Below are 16406 nucleotides of genomic sequence, written 5' to 3'. Positions count from 1 at the left end.
TTAATACACCAAGCCAATAAGCCGTTTGGAGGTTGTTTGTGTAGGGGTAACACTGACTTTTCTCCGAATTTCTTGTAAGTAGATCGAGTGGTTTAGAATTGAGACCTGGCTTGGAAGACTGACCAAGTTAATTTTTGCATATTGCATGATCGAAAAATTTTCTTTTTATTTTACTTTACTCTTTTTTAAGGACGTACGAGCTCAACCCCACCCGCCTAACGGTCGGTCCTAAACTTTTTCAGTACTGTGAATCATTCTGTGACTTATTCGCGCTCTGGTTAAAGAAACCTAGAGGATGTTTCAGAGTTCGATGTATTAATTAGATGCCTTAGATCAGCTAAGAGTCAGTTGCCCAAGCGCTCGATCTGAGAGTTAGCCGTGCACTGTTTCAGGGTATCGACAACATTCGAAATTTTATTGTTTTATTTAGTCGACAAGCAATGGATGCAGCAAGATACAATCTGTACAAATTAATGCATCCATAAATCATCCATAATACTGTCGTACGAGGCAGGTATTGACATAACATATGGATTCAAAATGTACCAGCCAGTTCAACGAGTAGATGGTTAAGTTCACAAGAAGGTAGGTGGACTTCTTGACAAGGAAAGACTTCTTCAGGAAAACTGTAAACGCGATGGAGTTTGCTATTGTAATACTTTTTTTGAATAAAAAATGCTTTTTCCCCTGTTGTTCAAAGGTTCTTTTTTGGACTTGCTTTATTTCAGACATCTTTGTGAGCAGATTAATCTTGCATCGCATCGCGAATAGCGCGCCTAAAGTGAAAAGCCTGCTTATAGACAGAAAAAGTTTAATTTACTTCATTAGGCTTCAGTCAATTGAAGTACTAAAAGGTCATCGGTGCGAAATTTTATTAACTAGATGAAATTCGTTCATTTTCTGTGATGGATGTCTGCCATTTGATGACAGTTTTGATTAGAGTTTTGACAATCGCTTTATTTTAAGATAAATCAACGCTTGATTATATTTTGCTCATTATTGGTTTAATAATTCTAAATGATTAAACTTTGTCAATAGTCGTATTATTAAATTGTACATAATATATAAATATTATATTACGAAAAATATATGCCTTAGATCAGCTCAGGACCAGTTGCTCCAGCGCTTGATTTGAAAGTTTGGCGAGCGCTCTTTCAGAGTATGGACAACGATGTACATACTATATTAATATTAAATTAAAAAAAAAATTAAAATTAAAAAAAACCAAAAAACCAGCAACTTAAAGTCACACTAGTAAATAGAGAGACTATATTCACTAAGTTCATATTCCTCATTTCTTTCCTGGATTCGAGCTTCTAAATGAATACACTATTATATTTAAATGGGAGATCATGAAAGTAAAGCTATAGATCAAAGTACAATGTCCTGACCAGCGTCTTTATGTGTAAACAGAGTTTCGCATATGCATTAAATATAAAAATCAACTTTTAAATTCCACTTAGAATTCAGTGGACGAAGAGCCACACTGTGGAAATGCCACTTTATTTTAAAGCCTTTTTTTTTAATTCAATGCAAACCATTTTCTTCACATTGTGCTGTCCCTTGCTTTCCTTTACCATAAGCTACATCTATAAAACATATCCTTTAGTTCTTTCCTGAATTCAGGCATTCTCAACGAATATACGATTACATTCAAAAGAGAGTTCATGAGAAACAGGAATGATAAGGCTACATAAAGACCTGCGTCTTTATAAATAAACCAAGTTTCGTGTATATTTATAAAATATATATTATCTGCTATAGTTTTTGGCAACCAAGTGGCTAGTGAAACGACAGTCACTATGAAGAGTGTTTTGGTTAGTTTGCTGTTCTCTTGGATTGTTCTGCAGCGACGAAACTTGGTGAAGAATTTCAGTTTAACCCAAATAGAGAGATATGAGAAGACAATTGTGGCAAGCGACACCGTGGGAAGAAGTATTATCCAAATTATATAGGGCCAAAATTGTTTGGAATCGAAAAATTGAGGGAAATGCTGGATGAAAAAGATAGGTATTGCTTGACCAATTATAAAAAACCACACAACTGCTATGACAAGGAAGTAATGGGCTGACTTAACAAGGCGATGTTGAAATGGCCAAAAAACTGCAACCACTCTTTCAAGAGATATAAGAGTCAGAGAAAGAATTGATGCAACAGAGAACATTTCAGTTACGCCTATTAAAGTCAAGCTATCTGGTTGAGAAGAGGACAATATGAAAGCACCATGAACAATGCCAGAAATTCCAACCAGTAAATCTGCGATGGTCAAGTTCACCAGAAGGTAACTGGACTTCTTGACAAGAAATGTCTTCTTTAGGAAAACTGCTAGTGCGATGGAGTTTGCAACTGTAATAGCAAAGGCTAGAGGAAAGCCTGTTCGTACCCATAAATAATTCCATTCGGTATATATTTCAAAGTCTTCACTGGTATTCTTCAGTACTCCACTAAAAGACATTTTGACCTCGAAGATACGCGGTCAATACGCTTTAACAGAAGCTCAGTAGAGAAAATGGTCCTTTAGAGCCGAACAACATAGGTTTTTAATACATTTGAGAAAACATCTTTACCTCTTAAAGCGCTTCTCAATTACACACGTGAAATCTCATTTTAGTCCGATGAAAATCTAATAAACATCTGATCAACATACTGTCTTATACTATATGACATACATTAATGAACTTCAAACTGACATCTCAACACAGTTATGATAATAATAATAATAACTTTATTTTGTATTGCGCAAATTCTACATAAATACTCAAATGCGCATCACAAGTAACTGATAAACTAAATCATTATAAATTCAAATACATACGTGATTAGTAAAAGAAATCAATAAAAAATATACATACAAATATGAGAAAAATATCAATGAAAATAATTCCTAAATAAGAATGTCTTAAGCTTAGATTTAAAAGATGAAATAGAATTGAAACATCTAACTTCAAGAGGAAAATTGTTCCATAATTTAGGCCACCCAAAGTTTTCTTAGAATAAGATGGAGGATAACTGAGGAGAATGTCATGGTCATTTCCCCTAAGATTATCAGTTGAAGACGGCATCACATAGATAAGATCAATGAAGTAACTCGCTGCCAATTGGTTAGATTTAAAAGATGAAATAGAATTGAAACATCTAACTTCAAGAGGAAGATTGTTCCATAATTTAGGCCACCGAAAGTTTTCTTAGAATAAGATGGAGGATAACTGAGGAGAATGTCATGGCCATTTCCCCTAAGATTATCAGTTGAAGACGGCATCACATAGATAAGATCAATTAAGTAACTCGCTGCCAATTGGTAGAGTACCTTAAAAACCAACAATAAGATCTTAAACACAATTCGTTGGTTCACTGGCAGCCAGTGTAATTCAAAGAGAAGTGGAGTGATGTGACAGTATTTAGGCATTGAAAATATCACACGAGAAGAAAGATTCTGGACTCCCTGAAGCTTTTGAATCTGATATTGTGGGATACCAAACAGTAGGTTATTGCCATAGTCTAGTCTGCTAGAAATAAAAGCATGCACCAAGGTCTCAGTACTTTTCCTAGATAAGTACTTTCTAATACGCCTGTTATAAATATAGAAGAAAGCAGAGCTACATAACTTAGTTATGTGCTCACTTATATTTCGGCAGGAATCAAACAATACGCCAAGATTTCTAACGCTGGAAGTTGGAGATATCTCAACGCAACCAATTTTGATACCTCTAAGACATACCTTAGACCATTGATGCTTCGTACCAACTAAAAGCAATTCAGTCTTATCATCGTTGAGTTTAAGTTTATCCTCAGACATCCAAGACCTAATTGCAGCTATGCAATTTTCGACAGCAGAAAGAGCATCCATTTGTTCATCAATATCATTTGGAGAGAAAGAGAGATAAAGCTGAGTATCATCAGCATAAACATGGACATCTGGAAGATAACGATCAGTAATTTCAAAAAGTTTACTAGCATATAAAACAAAAAGCAGCGGACCTAAACAAAAGCCCTGAGGAACACCCCATTTCAGATCAAAAGTTTCAGACAAGACATCATTCACAAGTACTTTAAATGATCTTCCAGATAAATTAGAAAATTAAACGAGACTTACCTGTAAGGTGAAGTTTGATTGAAATTCTACGAGTTATTGGTCAGGAGCGGAGAAGTCACGTGAGATAGCACGCGGCAAGCAAGCAGTCAGTTTTTAAAAAATGCGAATAGACATTTCTACTCGTATTAGGGTAGGGTAGAAGCTGGAAATTATTATTGTCAAAGAAGGGTTGGGCACGTGACTTCTCCGCTCCTGACCAATAACTCGTAGAATTTCAATCAAACTTCACCTTACAGGTAAGTCTCGTTTAATTTTCTAATTCTACTTCGTCATTGGTCTAAGTCGCTACGAAGTCACGTGAGATTTTAAAGCAAATGGCTATGAGCATATTGTTATGCATACGAACCACACGTTTGCTATTACGAACATAAACGAAATTGGTTTAATTAACGTTAACTGATTTTAAAAGATTATCACCAAAGTTGTCTGATTTACGACTTGTAACTGGCTTACAGTAAAACTTCCTAAAAGTTTCAGCATTTGACCAACCGGCAGCCTCCATGATGGTGTGTATTGAGACATTGGCTGCTGTTGCTGCTGATGTTGAGGCTGACCTTGTGCTGTGTCCACTAAATTTAGAAGTGTCAATGCCAGAGTTCTTTAACACCTCTCTTAGCCAGCGACTGATGGTCTCAGAGGAAACAGGCTTAAATGGTTTACAATAACTAATTAACAATTGGTCGTGAGCGCCCCTTAGCAACTTAGTGCGCTCAACATACTCTCGTAAGAAAGTTATAACACACAGTTGGTTGTCCTCATCAAAAGCTTTGAGTTCCAGGCGACCAAAGTGTTTTCCTGGTTTAGAGGTTTTCAATAGTTCTCGTATGTGGAATATACATGTTGTTCCTGAAAGTGTCATCTGTGAGATATTAAGAGCATGTAGAGTTTGGCATCTTTGCCCAGACAGGAGTGCAATAAGCATTGTTATCTTGAGTGTCAGATCCTTCAAGTTAAGCAAGTGTGGAGGTGACAAGGTTTTTAAGTATTTCAGTACTGTAGATACATCCCAAATTTCTTTATATCGTGGAAAGGATGGTCGTATGTTGTAAACTCCTTTTAGAAACTTGGTTACCAATGGATGGTCACCAAAGGTACAGCCCTCGGGTGGTGAGATGACTGTCGACAGTGCAGAGCGTGCAGTATTAATGGCACTGTAGGAGAGCCCCTTTTCGTAAAGTTCGCCCAAGAAGTTTATCCCGTTCGTTACAGAGGACGAAATTGGATCAATTTGTTGTTCACTACAGTACTGTTCCCATCGTGAGAGGTATGATTTATATTGTTTCTGAGTTCCCGTTCGCCAGGCTTGAAGGATAATGTTGGATGCTGTGTCTGAAAGTCCCTGATGAGTGAGTCGTGTCCCGATAAGTGGCATAACAGAAGAGTCAGTGTCTTGTGTAATGGATGAAGCAGTTGTGGTTGTGCCGGTAACCAAAGAGTGTCTTTTTCCCTAGGTAAGATGACAGGAGATGCAATAAGCATATTAGCTAAGTATGGCCACCATGGTTGAGTTGGCCAGTGAGGTACAATTACAAGGCCTGTAGCTTTGTCCTCGTGTATTTTGCTTAGTACTTTTTGGATTATGCAGAAAGGGGGGAAGGCATAAAAACATAGCTTTTCCAATGATATATGAAATGCATTCACTGCCCATGCCCCTGGATCTGGGTGGTAGGAAACATATTTGTTGCATTTAGAATTTATTCTGGATGCAAATAAATCAATATCTGGGGTAATGCCCATTTTATCAAAAACCTTGGTGGTGATTCTGGGGTTTAAACTCCATTCAGTTTCCCTTCGTGTTTTTCTTGATTCTGCATCAGCAGATATGTTATCCTTTCCTGGGATATGGGATACAGTTAGCCAGATATTGTGTGATATGCACCACTCCCAGATTTCAATAACTAATCTGTTTATATCTATAGAGTGGCAAGTTCCCATTTGGTTTATGCAAGCAACTGCTGTTGTGTTGTCAGCCAACACTTTGATTGTTTTCCCTGTTGTTGTTTTTTCAAAGGACTTCAAGGCAAAAAAGACTGCCCTTGTTTCTAGATAGTTTATATGGCTTTCTGCCTCATCTGAGGTCCAGCTGCCACCTGTTGAAGTGCCCCCTTGTGTGCAGCCCCACCCCTTTTTTGAAGCATCAGTGGTCATTGTGAGCTGGGGTGCTTCATGGTTGACTGCATTATAGGCTGTCTCAACTGATTTAACCCACCATTCAAGTTCTCTTAAAGCTTCAGGTGAAAGAGACATTGGCCCATCAAAGTTTCCCCTATTATTTTTCAGGGCTTGTATTTTGTCTAACTCTAGCCACCTATAGTGTAACGGCCCAAACATTACACCTGGAAAGCTGGAGGTAATGAGACCCAAAACCTTAGCTACTGTTCTGATGGTTGGCTGGCTAGTGTCTAGAAGCCTTTGACATGCACTCTTAACGTTTAGTGCTTTTTCAGGTGTGAGGGAAATTTTCATGCAGGAGGAGTCTAACAGGAATCCCAAGAAAACAAGCCTTTGAGTTGGGACTAAAATAGATTTTTCTGGGTGTATAACAAAGCCTAAGCTGTTGAGTAGTGTAACTGTGTCAATAATGTTCTGGGCACATGAGTCATAAGAGTCAGCCTGTAGGTATGAGTCATCAATATAACCCACAGATAAATGTCCCATTTTTCTCAATGTGGAGTATGCAGGTTTAAGCAATTTAGTAAATTTTCGTGGGCAGGGCGCAAGGCCATTAGGGAAACATGTGAATTGATATAAATCACCTCTCCATTTAAATTTGAGGTATTTCTGGTATTGTTTAGCGATGGCAACAGAGTAATAGGCATCCTTCAGGTCTATAGATGCCATATAACAATTTGGTTTCATCATTTGAACAGCAGTCCATACTGTGTCCATCTTAAAGTGGTGATAAACAACATATTGGTTTAAGGATTTTAAGTTTAAAATCATACGCCATGAGCCATCCTTTTTTGGACGGAGGAATATAGGGGAAATAAATTCCCCTTTTTCATGAAAAGACTGCTGAATCACACCTTTCTGAAGTAACTTTTTAATTTCAGAATCAATAAATTGCCCTTCCTCAAAAGACCAGTTCGGTTGGAATGGAGGTGTAATGCGTATCGGAGTTTGTATAAACTCGATTCGTTGACCGGATACGGTCTCAAGAATTTCTGGATCAGATGTCAAGGTTCTCCATTTGTGGAGATGGCGTGAAAGCTGCCCTGCCTGAAAATTTTCTGTCTTTTTCCTGCAGTAATCCACAAGATCTGGTATCATCAAGTCGTATTCGCTTACCTGAAGTTGTGGTAATTCAACAGTGTCTACTTTTTGTGCTGTTGTTCGGCACTTTTCGTGCGGGGGTAGTTGTTGTGGCTGTATCGCCTCTTGTATCCCCGACTGGGTGTCGGGTTCCCTCGGCCTAAAAAAGGCTTGCCTGACTTTGTTTCATGCTGATAATTTCGCCTCTGGTTAGGGTTCGAGCTTGTGGTATTCCCAATCTTGTTTGCAGCTCTAATGTGAGTCAACTGTGTCTGCAGTTCATCTCCGAACAGCAGATCAGTCATCGGCACGTTGGCCGAGCAAAGGTCACTGTAATCCTTGTGTAAGTTTGGTTTTATTTCTTCGCGACGAAGTTGTGAGATTTCGAAGCTCGAGTGACCTAACAGTGCGACGGCATCAGTCGTCATGATCACTAGATCATTAAGCTCCTTGCCTGATTCAGAATTTTTCTTTAAATTGAGGAGAGATTCTGTTAATTTGACAGCTATGTGGCCGACCTTGGTCACGTTCGTTTGTAGGCGGGAAAGTTTGAGGTCTTTACCTCGGGCTGGCCTTGGGAGTTTGCTCCAGATTTCTTCGTTCACTTTTGGAACGATGACCTTACTACAATTAGAAGGTCTGTGATATTTATCACATTTTTCTTTCAGATGATCGTCGCTGAGCTTGTGGAGCCAGCTTGTATTAGCGACCTTTGCTAATTTTTCTGAGACCGGTTCGGCGGTTCGCTCGGTCTCATTTAGAGATTGCACAATGTCATCAAGCAGGCTGTCCTCGCCTTCGGTTTTCGTACTACTATTCTCCGAGTTGTTGTGCCCATCATTTAGTAGGGCTGCGACACTGGCTTCAACACCTGATTCAGGTGAATTTCGTGGCTTTTTTGCGGCAGTTTCTGCCTCATTTAGGCCATCTTTGTTGTGAAGTCGTTTGAGCGATTCGCCCATTTCTGTCATGTTGTCGTTCATTCTTGCTAATAAAGCCATAAGGGTACTTCCTTTTGGTGTTTCTTCTGTTCCATCAGATAGTTCGTCTTGTAGTGCAAGTATTTCTTCATCTGTTGAATTTTGTGCCATAATGATAAATATTCGCTAGAGGTTTGCTTTCGCAAACCTGACTGCTCGATCACCAAGCGCAACTGACTGCTTGCTTGCCGCGTGCTATCTCACGTGACTTCGTAGCGACTTAGACCAATGACGAAGTAGAATAAGATTTAAACCAACAGAGTACAGATCCATCAAGTCCAAACTTATACTGCAGTCTTGATATCAAAATACTAGCTATGATCAATAGTATCAAAAGCCGAGCTATACTAAGGTCAAGAAGCACTAATAAAGTGACATTGAAAGTTGAGGTAATGGTGCATAAAAAAAGACAAAATCGTACTGGTTGGTCGAGATGGCCTATGTCCCTGATAAAATTTTATTTTATGAGGGCTAGTACTATGGTAGTCGTCATGACAGTTCATATACTGATTAACTAGTGGTTCTCAATACTGACATCTCCTGCCGTTAGATCTAATTATGGAAAATTTAATTTAAGCTATATTGTTCCAAACATTTGGAACAACATTGATGAAAAAATCAAATCATTATCTTTCAAATCTTTCAAAGTAAAAATGAAAATTTCTTGTTTACAAAGATATTAATTTCCTCCAGAATCCCTAATAAGCATCATGTATATTTATAGTTTATTCCATGATTATCTGTTAACTTTGTCATATTTTTTTCTGTATTGTATTTACAATATATATCTATATCTAATATAAAAAGATTCAATCATTTTTCATTAAAGATCGATAACAATTATATTACATCCATATTATATACCTATAATTATAAAATTACATTGAATAAGTATTTCTATCATTCTCTCAATTATCAATAATACATCTATATATTTTTTCATTATCTGTATGATCATATACTACTATATATGATTTGTACCTTATTATCATTTATAACTACGGCCTACTATATCTTAATTAATCTTAGCAGCTCCTCAGCTCGATTAGTCTAGCTATCCTGAGTAGCTATTACCAGTACCTGTTTTAATATTATCTTGTAAGTAAGCTTATGATAATAAAGCTCAATCATTCAGTATTAAACTACAGCTGTTTTTTTTTTTTTGTTTTTTTTAATTTTAACTTCTTCTATTTTCGATTGAATTGTATTCTTTTCATCTGTGAACATTAATTCAAAATTATTTTTTAATATTTCTTGTTTCATTATATACTGACATCAAGACGAAGCTTGTATTAATATGTTTGTTTTTAATGTACTTCAATGTGGTTCTCAATCCTAAACTACACCTGCTTTTTTTTTTTTTTTTTTTTTTAATTTCAAACTTCTCCTATTTTCGATTGAGTCGTATTCTTTTAATCTGTGAACATTAAATCATTTTTTAATATTCCTTGTTTCATTAAATACTGACATCAAGATGAAGCAGGTCTTAAATGTACTTCATAATAACCAAGGCAAGAAAATCATCAAATCAATATAAGGATCAGGCGTCGCTTACTTGACTCAAGAATCATCAACCCGAGTAGCCTGTAGCACTGTTCATTAATCAATCAGCTAAGGATGATTTTGGTGCAGTGGAAGAAGAGCCACTCTGTGGAATCCACTGTACATATTATATCAATATTAAATTTTTTTAAAAAACAGCAACTAGAAGTCACACTAGTAAATAGAGATGTTCCTTATTTCCTTTCTGGATTCTAGCTTTTAAATGACTACACGCATATATTTAAGATGGAAAGTTGCGTATCCATTAAATATAAAAATCAACTTTTAAATTCCACTTGGAATTCAGTGGATGAAGAGCCACACTGTAATAATGCCACCTTATTTTAAAACCCCATTTATTTATTTTAATATAACGTAAATTTTCTTCGCATTGTACATTCCCTTGCTTTTCTTTATCATCAGCTACATTTATAAAACATATCCTTTAGTTCTTTTCTGAATTCAGGCATTCTCAACGAATATACGATTACATTCAAAAGAGAGTTCATGAGAAACAGGAATGATAAGGCTACATAAAGACCTACATCTTTATAAAAATACAAAGTTTCATGCATATGTATGATATTATAAATACTATCTGCTATAGTCTTTGGCAACCAAGTGGCTAGTGAAACGACAGTCACTATAAAGAGCGTTTTGCTTAAATTACTGTTCTCTTGGATTGTTCTGCAGTGACGAAACTTGGTGAAGAATTTCAGTTTAACCCAAATAGAGAGATATGAGAAGACAATTGTGGCAAGTGACGCCGCGGGAAGAAGTATTATCCAACCTCGTAAATAGGGCCAAAATTGTTTGAACTCGAAAAAATGGGGAAAATGTTGAATAAGAAAGATAGGTATTACTTGAGTGACTGTAAAAAACCACACAACTGCTATGACAAGGAAGTAATGGGATGACTTAGCAAGGCGATGTTGGAATGGCCAAAAAATTGCAACCACTCGTTCAAGAGACATAACAGTTAGAGAAAGAATTGATGCAAAAGAAAACAATGCCGTTACGGCCATTAAAGTGAATAAATTTGGTTGGGAAGAGGACATTATGAAAGCACCATGGACAATGCCAGATATTCCAACCAGTAAATCTGCGATGGTCAAGTTCACCAGAAGGTAACTGGACTTCTTGACAAGAAATGTCTTCTTTAGGAAAACTGCAAGTACAATGGAGTTTGCAACTGTAATAGCAAACGCTAGAGGAAAGCCTGTTCGTACCCATAAATAATTCCATTCCGTATATATTTTCAAGTTTTCACTGGTATTCTTCAGTACTCCACTGAAAGACATGTTGACCTCGAAGATACGTCGTCAATACGCTCCTGGCTCAGTAGAGAAAATGGTCCTTTAGAGCCGAACAACATAGGTTTTCAATACATTTGAGAAAACATCTTTACCTCTTAAAGCGCTTCTCAATTACACGCGTGAAATCTCATTTTAGTCCGATGAAAATCTAATAAACATCTGATCAACATACTGTCTTATACTATATGACATGCTTTACTGAACTTCGAACTGCCATCTCAATAAAGTTGAATTAATGGTGCTTAAAAAAGACAAAATCGTGCTGGTTGGTCGATCGCGATGGCCTATGTCCCTGATAAAATTATATTTTATGAGGGCTAGCACTATGGTAGTCGTCATGACAGTTCATACACTGAATAACTAGTTGTTCTCAATGCTAAAGCAGCAGTAAGGGGGACTCGCGGTCAATGTCAAAGATTTACCGGTTTTACAGGCGGTTTAAGGAAGGCGCCGGCAGCGGGAATAAGCCGCGCGATAAGTCCTTACTGCTGCTGTGTTGGGAATCAAAGATAAGTGTTTATAAAAATGTACGATATATATACGATGCATGAATATAAAAAGTTCACCAATGACTTCTGTATAATTTGCCTAAGATCCAAAGTTAACATACCTAAGCCCAAGGGTTTATGGTGTTGTGGTAAGCAAATGCAAATAGAAGACGACACGTCAGCACAGTGTTACGAGTGTGGTAAGAATATTCGTAATGCCGTACCAAATGCTACCAGAGAGCAGTATTACGCCAATGGAGGTCGTAAGAAAACGCCATATAAGAGAATAAAATACTTCAGGGACTGGATGAGTCATATCCAAGGTTTACATCCGATATATTTAAGCGACGAAGTAAAGAAGAAAATCATAGACCATTTAGAAGAGCCAACCCCACAAAGTCTACGAAAAACGTTGAAAAAATTAAAGCTAGGGAAATATTACAAAGCTATTCCCTATCTTTTGTCTGAAATTACCGGTAAGTCTATTCCTGAGGTTTCTGATATGACAAAAGCCGAGTGGATGTTTTGTCGGCTGGATAAGGATATTCCTTATTACCCTGACGTAATCTATGAAATATTTTACAAAATTGACCCCAACCACCCCCTCTTGGGATGGATTCCAAGAAGATAGTGGATCTTATGGCATAAGATGAGTAATTAGCATAAATCTTATGGCATAAGATTACGCGTAATTTCCAGACTGTCGTTCGATATGTAAACGAAATCCTGTCACGCTCTTTTCAAAGTAAATATTTACTGAGCAAGCTTTCTTTGAAGCTCTTCTTTCGCTTCCTGGTAGATCTTTTTGCGAGATTCCTCGGAAAGATCTTTTACGACTGTTTTTTTATTCCTTATGTCCGACTTTAATTTCTCGTATTTGTCTTCTTCGGCCAGAATAAGCGAGAATTCTACGTCGTCTATCTTTCTGTCACGCAAACCCTTTGAGACAAGATCGGTAATTGTATTTACTTTAGCCCTTGACAGAGCTATTGTCGTGTCATGCTTGGATATTTTGCTTGACAACTGTTTCATAATACCCGTAGCAACAGCAGAAATAATACCACAGGCTGCCCCAACGCCGGCCAAAGGAACTCCAACGATTATTCCCGGCCCAGTAAGCGAAGTAGCAACGCCGGAGCCCGTTAACACGACAGATATGGATCCTGAAGTTATCGCAATCTTATGTAGCGTACTCCGGGCTCTGACGTACTTTTTTCGGACTTTTTCGTAGTGTTTTGCCTGCCCTTCCAAGTAAGCCAAGATTAAGTTCGCTTTATTCAGACGAAAGTTTTCGGCGTTTAGTTCGTTAGGTGTAGTATAGGGAACATCTGGGTACAACTGAGGTGCTGATGGTATAACATCCATTATATATACTAATGTACGACGCTTTTGGGAATGATATTGAGGAGCAGCCACATCACGACAACCGGGATTACTGGAACTGGAGGGCCTTTAGGAAGATGTTTCCGCATGCAGACCCTAGTAAGTTCGAAAGGAGACCCGATGGGATTTACTATAACGGCTCTAGGATGTACAGCAACGAGGATTTGAAACCTACGCTGGTCGATCAGATAGACAATCAACTGAAGAATTCTGGTTATATCGAACATAAGCCCTTGCATGTCGAACCTAAACCTAGTTGGTCAAAGGAATTATTGCTTGGTACCGGTACTTATCCGATACCCGCGGTTTCATTTGATGAACATCCAAGTTTGGATTTGACATTGAACATGCGGATCTCTAACAACCATTCCTTTCCGTTAAAGGTGCGAGATATCTTCAAAAACGTGCCCATTAATCATACCACCGCTAAGGAATCTCATGAATGGTTAAGTGGTCCTAACATGCGTTATTGGCCGCAGCAACTAAACTTTGCGGTTTGGTGTGCCACTAGCGGCTGCGGTGTAAGTGCAAACTTGATGAAGAATTCAATATTCATGTTTCACTTCCACTTCACGGTTAGAAGAATACTGCATGAGATGGGCGTTACTGCATTACCGGGAGATGCTGCGTTCTATCCAAGGGATAATAAATACAGCGTGCCGGCTTATGATAGACTTTGTAAGGAGTTCGGTGTTGTAGGGAAGGATTTCCGATGCACTACCGGTGCTAACAATGGTTTGGGGCACATTTGGGCTTATTGGGGGATTGGTGGGCACGAGCTAAGCAACAGGGAAGTTCATGCGCTGCAGTTGCGATGGAACACGGGATATCATAAGGAAACTCACGACAGTAGCACCTTCTTTGAACCAAACGCTAAGACCACTAAGGAAGTTAGAGACGGGCCTCTGTTTAAAGACGAGGGCGGTAAGTATGCAGGGGCTAACCCGCTGATTATTAAGATTACCAACGACGAGCAAACGAAGCAATATCTTAATTTCATACCCCCAGAAGGTAAAGGACTAACCAAAGCCGGCCTTGCCCGTTTGAACCGCAGCATAGAAGCTTACGTGTATTCTATCCTTGGAGCCCAAGTAAATACCCGATCAAGCATAGTGGGAAATACCGGCGCCGCAGAAGAAACGCGAGCCGAAGCCTTGATCTTATTCGAAAGTGCAATCTTGGAGGGCGACATTAGCAAGGGCGTACAGCGTTACCAACTAGCTATACAAAATTCTAAAGCGAGGTTGGACTATGCCGTAGCCCCTGGTTGTTGGTTAATGCCCAGTAATTTATCTATAAATACTGGCTCTGTAGTAGGATACAACAATAAACTGCAGCGAGCTACTAAGGACATGAAGTTTGGGGTGAATGACGTGAACTCTGACACTATTAGAAGGCACTTTGTTGAACAGCCTAAAAAAGTGCACCATACGCGACCACCTAAGAAAGTGCAGCTAACAAAAGAAGTATACCGAGCGCCTAAAAAAGAAGAGGAATATGACCATAACTTATTAAAAGCCGGCTTAGCAGCTGCAAGCATTGGTCTGAGTTATTATATATGGCGATGAACAACCCCTACGTAGCTGGAGTAGATTGTGTCTATACGACTTACACAGGCGAGAAAAAATACACCCAGGCATCTTGGGTTGATGTCACGGGCATGTCCGTGAATTTGAACTACTCGGGAAAGAAGTTAATCCTTTGTAGTATTTGCATTGGCACGAGCAGTCACGCCAACGTGGGCTTTAGGTTCCTGGATGACAACGGCATACTGCAGCCTATGCGCGCGAAGACAAACAACAGGGAGCCTGTACATTTCTCCGTAGAACCAAATGCTAGTAGCGCCGAGAATTTATCGGTTTGGACTTTTCATATGGTTACCGATTGCCATGGGAAGGTAAAATTACAAATACGCGTAGATGACACCGGGAGCGTTTGCGTAAATAGTATAGAAAATCAAAGGGATGAAAGATATAATCACGCAACTATTAGCACCTTATCGGTAATGAGTCTCTAGTATATATGAACCCACACGCGAAGGAAGATTGGTTTCTTTATTATTTGAAGGAAAAGGTGTACTTACACAATGACGATTGGGTTGACACTGGATTGTGGGTGGAGGCTGGAGGTTTAGCATTGATTATATGTAATATTCACGTTAGCGTGAAGGAGGAACACGCCATTGGATTTAGAATCGTAGATGAGAATAATTATACGTTACCACCTTACAGGGAAAAAAAGAATAATAGAGATCCAGTTCATTTTTCATACGAACCCGGAGATACTCTAGATGATATGGCGTTGATAACTTTTCATATGATAGTTAATTGTCGATACGCAAAGCTTCAGATTAATACTTACGCGGAAAGCAATTTTAACATTTACATTTTGATAAATGCTGTTGCATCACAATCCTCTATACCGGGTAATTCTGCTTATAATCATAAGACCATTTCTACTATGACTGCCATACCGCTAGTTCCGCATTATCAAGGCGGTGCGAATACTATCTTTACTTATCCCCAGTCGAGGACGCCTCGGACACCCGACGACGATAAGCCTGACATAATACATAAGGATAAGATTAACCCTGCATCTTCTTCAGGAGGACCACCCCAATAGCGACAACCAAGATCCAAATGTTGTTACCCACGAACTTCAACAGTTCTCCGCCGGCCCTAAGTGGCAAGGAAACAACCGAACCCAGCAGCCCAGGAAGACCGGCTGCCATCTTTTTTCCCAAGTCCGTCAGCCCACTGCCTAATTTCTTTACGCCTGCGCCCGTAGCCTTAAGCGTGGATAGGATAACTCCTACTACGCTCGAAATAGCAACCGCAAATGCCAGCGGAATACCATACTTCACCAGAGCTCTTTTTACCTTTTCCTTGGTGGTAAGCCCCAGCTCCTTTTCCAGCTTCTCCTTTTGCGCCTGTAATTCCGCAAGGCGTACCTGAAGGGTTTCTGATTCCCTTTGAGCTGCCTCCCTTTCCTCTTCGGGACGAGTCTGGTCCGCAACTACTTCTCGCTGCCGCTCTATTTGCCCCTCCAGGTCTTCAATAGCCTGACTCATTTGCCGGATTTGCTCTTCTTTGGTGTTGATTTCGGCAACCAACTGCCGCCGTTCCTCCAAAGAGCCGGCTATGGTGATATGCAAGTTTTTAGCTTCTTCCTTGCTCATATCCAGGTCTTGCAGGGCGAGCTCGAAGGCCTTTTGGGCTTGGTCTCTATCGCGTAGGACATTGTCTCTTTGTTCTCTCATTTCCATCATATTTTGATTTTTGTCGTCAAGTTCTCTCTTTTGAGCATCGAGAAGTAGTCGGTTCTGTCTCATGTAATCTGCTTCCCTTTCCGC

General features: G+C 39.0%; 3 protein-coding genes and 1 long non-coding RNA gene across 4 annotated transcripts in view; all 4 read right to left on the bottom strand.

The window, feature by feature from the left end:
- The window catches only part of LOC148905716 (uncharacterized), a 44212-nt gene that overhangs the window by 9866 nt on the left and 17940 nt on the right, over positions 1–16406 (bottom strand). The window lies entirely within an intron of this gene.
- LOC148905720 (melatonin receptor type 1B-like) lies at positions 1574–2164 on the bottom strand. The gene has a single exon (XM_089040246.1). The coding sequence runs from the start codon at positions 2162–2164 to the stop codon at positions 1574–1576; it is 591 nt and encodes a 196-aa protein (XP_088896372.1).
- On the bottom strand, positions 7408–8547 carry LOC148905719 (uncharacterized). The gene has a single exon (XM_089039971.1). It carries the CDS (start codon positions 8434–8436, stop codon positions 7408–7410), a length of 1029 nt encoding a protein of 342 aa, XP_088896097.1. The 5' UTR covers positions 8437–8547.
- Positions 10191–11563, bottom strand: LOC148905718 (neuromedin-U receptor 2-like). The gene has a single exon (XM_089039974.1). It carries the CDS (start codon positions 11166–11168, stop codon positions 10287–10289), a length of 882 nt encoding a protein of 293 aa, XP_088896100.1. The 5' UTR covers positions 11169–11563; the 3' UTR covers positions 10191–10286.

The sequence above is a fragment of the Actinia tenebrosa genome, unplaced genomic scaffold (assembly GCF_029948245.1).
Source record: "Actinia tenebrosa isolate PJP-AT-01 unplaced genomic scaffold, QUT_ActTen_1.0 PGA_scaffold7__59_contigs__length_16204524, whole genome shotgun sequence".
In the NCBI taxonomy this organism is placed as follows: Eukaryota; Metazoa; Cnidaria; class Anthozoa; order Actiniaria; family Actiniidae; genus Actinia; species Actinia tenebrosa.
Note: the sequence above shows the minus strand (reverse complement) of the source record. Positions and strands in the feature narration are given on the sequence as shown.

Coding starts and splice junctions, on each gene's coding strand:
- LOC148905718 (XM_089039974.1), bottom strand. CDS start 11,168: ATGTCTTTCAGTGGAGTACTGAAGAATACCAGTGAAAACTTGAAAATA.
- LOC148905720 (XM_089040246.1), bottom strand. CDS start 2,164: ATGTTCTCTGTTGCATCAATTCTTTCTCTGACTCTTATATCTCTTGAA.
- LOC148905719 (XM_089039971.1), bottom strand. CDS start 8,436: ATGGCACAAAATTCAACAGATGAAGAAATACTTGCACTACAAGACGAA.